This window comes from Dipodomys spectabilis, unplaced genomic scaffold (genome assembly GCF_019054845.1).
Source record: "Dipodomys spectabilis isolate Male_0828 unplaced genomic scaffold, ASM1905484v1 ptg000140l, whole genome shotgun sequence".
Classification (NCBI taxonomy): domain Eukaryota; kingdom Metazoa; phylum Chordata; class Mammalia; order Rodentia; family Heteromyidae; genus Dipodomys; species Dipodomys spectabilis.
Window position 1 is genome coordinate 29,214,502 of NW_024870817.1, and position 3,708 is coordinate 29,218,209.

The 3,708-nt window shown below is 61.9% G+C and overlaps 1 protein-coding gene across 1 annotated transcript; it reads right to left on the bottom strand.

Moving 5' to 3' along the window:
- Positions 1–1,201: 1,201 nt before the first annotated feature.
- Foxd1 (forkhead box D1) lies at positions 1,202–2,767 on the bottom strand. Its single transcript, XM_042691061.1, has one exon. The coding sequence runs from the start codon at positions 2,739–2,741 to the stop codon at positions 1,251–1,253; it is 1,491 nt and encodes a 496-aa protein (XP_042546995.1). The 5' UTR covers positions 2,742–2,767; the 3' UTR covers positions 1,202–1,250.
- Positions 2,768–3,708: the final 941 nt, after the last annotated feature.

Consider the following 3,708-nt stretch of genomic DNA (forward strand, 5'->3'; position numbering starts at 1 on the left):
TTGTGTCTTATTATTTTTTCCATAAAAATTTTAACTGGAAACAGCTTCTTTGCTCATGTTGTTTCTATTACAATGTAGTATAAATACTGTTGCCATTTTATATATATTACAATATTGTGTTCAGAGCAGAAATTAAACAAGAAGTCCAAAATTTAAATTTAAATTCCTACAAAAATTGTGGTTCCATTTTCAAATGTCTCAATAGTCTGTGAAATGGAATAGAATTAGAATTGCACAAAATAATTTATTTTATTTGTGGCCATTTAAAAATAAAGTTCAGATCGCCCTCAATGGTTTGGACTTGGCATGTTGGATGTGTTAAATTCTCTTGGAAAGTAATAATTAAGCCTATTTTGTATTGAGTTCACACTTATACCACATAGAGACTTGCCTTAAAAAAAAAGAAAATAAACTAATTAGAGGACAACGGAAGCCAACTGTTTTGGTGGCTTTTCTTTGAAAATTAAGCGTTTTATTTCTGAAAAAGGTGTAAAAATCTTACATTAGAATAGTACAATAATAATTGCCAGTAAAATTTACAATACTCCTTGTAGAGAATACGCGGTAAGTACAAAATAAAAATTAGCATGTCTATTATTATACAAAACACAGGTTAAAATAAGAAATAATCATTTTGTCTTTTGTTTCTTGTGGTGTAAACACATTAAGTATTTTCTCCTTTTCGTGAACAAGCACACCAGACAAGTGTCTTCAGATAAAAAGCATTGTTCGAGACCTTTACTGATGTTTGTATGTATTATTCTTCACTTGAACGGTGTTGATATAAAATTTTAAAACAACAACAAAAAACGCCTGGACCTGAGAATCTCTACACCTCAAAAAGGCTTAGATTTTTGTTTTCCTTTTTTTTTTCTTTCAGCTTGCCAAAAGTAAAGGTATCCCCTAGTGCCTGGACGGGGCGAATCCCTCTCCCCCCCCCCCCAGCACCCTCTTCCCCCAACTCTGGGTTGGGGGCTGCAGCACAGGTCGATTTTGCATAAATAGAGGGACCCGCGGAGCCGAAAGTAGTGCGGAACTGGTCGCCCAACACAGTCTCGTCCGAGGATCCGCAGCGCCGAGAAAGAGGACGCGAGGTCGGGGTCGGGGGGGGGGGGGGGGGAGTCGGGGAGGGAACCAACCAAACCCCCAAACTCCCAAGATGGCAAAAACTTAAACATTAAAAGAAGGAGCCAGGTTCCTACCTTCTCTCCTCTCTCTCTCTCTCTCTCCCGCGCGCTACCCCAGCGGTATTAACAATTAGAAATCCTAGCAGTAAAGTTCTCCACACTGGACAGGGCGGTCCCTTGGTGCAGGGTCCCCAGGGCGGCCGACGACGATACGGAGGAGGCGGCAGCCGCCGCGGCGGCCACGAGGGATCGAGTGAGCGCGGCGGCCGGGCCCACGGCCGCCTGCGCCGCGCAGCCGCCCGCGCCGCCGCCGCCGCCGCCAGCTCGGGGTCCGGGCACGGGCGCGGGCGCCGAGGGCGCGGCCCCCGGGGAGGGCGCGGGCGAGGCCCGGGCGGCGGCCTGCGCGGCGGCGGCGGCGGCGGCCGGGCCCAGGCTGCCTCCGATGATGCTGTCGATGGAGAAGGGCGAGCGCGCCAGCGCAGGGACGCCGGGCCCCGCCGCCTTGGCCGCCGAGGCCTGCAGGGGGCCGGGCAGGGCAGCGCCTAGCGGGTGCGGCCGGTAGGCAAAGGCGGTCCGGGCCAGCTCGGCGGCGGCGGCGCCGGGCGGCGGCGGGGGCGGCGCGGGCGAGTGCGGGTGGAAGGCGGCGGCCGCGGCGGCGGCGGCCGCGGCGAAGAGCGCGGAGGGCGGCGCGTAAGGCGGCAGCTGCAGGCCGTAGCCGCAGCCGTAGGGGCCGTAGCCGTAGGGGTGAGGCGGCGGCGGCGGCGCGGGCGGGAAGAGCGAGGCGGCGGCGGCGGCGGCGGCGGCGGCGGCCGGGTCCCCCGCGGAGCCCGCGCCGCGGAGCAGCAGCGACTCGGCGGCCGCGGCGGCGTTGGGCGGGAGCAGCGGCTGCCGCTTGAAGCGCTTCCTCCGGCGCAGGAAGCTGCCGTTGTCGAACATGTCGGCGGACTCGGGGTCGAGCGTCCAGTAGTTGCCCTTGCCCGGGTTGCCCGGCTCGCGGGGGATCTTGACGAAGCAGTCGTTGAGCGACAGGTTGTGGCGGATGCTGTTCTGCCAGGCGGGGAACTTCTCCCGGTAGTAGGGGAAGCGGCCGCTGATGAACTCGCAGATCTCGCTCAGCGTCAGCCGCTTCTTGGGGCTCTGCAGGATGGCCATGGTGATGAGCGCGATGTACGAGTACGGCGGCTTCACCAGCGGGTTCTTGGCGCCGCCGCCCGCGCCCGCGCCGCCGCCGCTGCCCCCGCCGCTCCCGGCCGCGCCTGCGCCCGTGCCCGCGCCCGCGCCCGCGCCGCCGCCGCCGCCGCCCCCGCCAGTCCCGCTTCCCGCGGCCGGGGCTGGGCCCGGGCCCGGAGGCGCCGGGGAGCCTCCCGCCCGCGGAGCCAGCAGGATGTCATCGTCTTCGTCCTCCTCCTCCAGATCCTCCAGCTCGTCCTCCCCGGCGTACGAACGCCGCCGCCGCCGCCGCTGTGCGGGGACGGCCCGCCGGGACCCGCCACCGCCGCTCTCGTCGTCGTCCTCCTCTTCCTCGTCGTCGTCGTCCTCGCCCTCCCCCACCACGTCGATGTCGGTCTCCTCCGCGAGGCCGGAGGCATCGGACATCTCCGTGCTCAGGGTCATCGCTGTGGCACCGAGGCGGCGGCGGGGAGGCGCATAGGGGCGCCGGACTCCGGGATCCCGCGGCCCCCCAGCCTGAGTCCCAGGCGGCGGGCCCGGCTCGGGGTCACCGCCACGCTGGGGACGCGCGGCTGCTGGAGCTGCCGCCGGGGCCGCCGCGGAGTCGGGACGCTGCTACTTTGCAACTCCGGTAGCCGCGCGCCTCTCTGCGCTCGCGGGGCGCCGCGTGCACCCCGGCCGGCCCGAGGACTTGACCTTCGGCTGTCCCGGCGCCTCTCGCCCGGACCGTGCAGGAGGGGGCGGCTGCGCCCGGGTGGGCGAGTCTGAGTCGGGCGCTCGGGGAGGGAGGGGGGGGTGGGAAAGCCGCGGGACGCGGGAGAGTCTAGGAACCGAGCTCGGCCAGGCCGGGGCTGAGTCCAGAAGAGGGCGGACCTCTCCTCGGCTTATAGCAGAAGGGGGCCTGTCACATGGTGTGCGCGTCAGAGCCCGGCCGAGGGAAGGGAAAAGCCTGCCTCGGAAATCTGCTCTGCTCGGGAGAGAGAAAGTTCACCCGCAGGAGGGGGCAGCAACCGCGCCGAGAGTGGACCCCACGATTCCTTGACAAAGGAGCTGACCACCTGAATTTCGCGCTGGCCCGCGGGCGTCGGGACCCCACCGCTGCCCAAGTTAGTTCTCAGTTTGCTTCTCCTCCCTTAGCTCTCAGCCGGACCCACCGAAGCCCTCTTGGGATGCTCGGGTCGGGGTGTGGGGTGAGGGGAAGGGGTAACCTCTGGGTCCGGCGTGGTGCTCCCTGGAGCGCTAGGGGAGGGCGGGGGGGGGTGTCTTGGGAAGTCCCAGCTCCCCTGGATTGGGCTAGCGGCTTCCCATCAAATCTGATGAGATCCACCCTTAGATTAAGCACGATAATAATTGTTTATTGACCCTTTAACCCGTTCCCTTCGGTTCTTCTCCAAAGACGTTTGTTTTCCGC

Coding starts and splice junctions, on each gene's coding strand:
- Foxd1 (XM_042691061.1), bottom strand. CDS start 2,741: ATGACCCTGAGCACGGAGATGTCCGATGCCTCCGGCCTCGCGGAGGAG.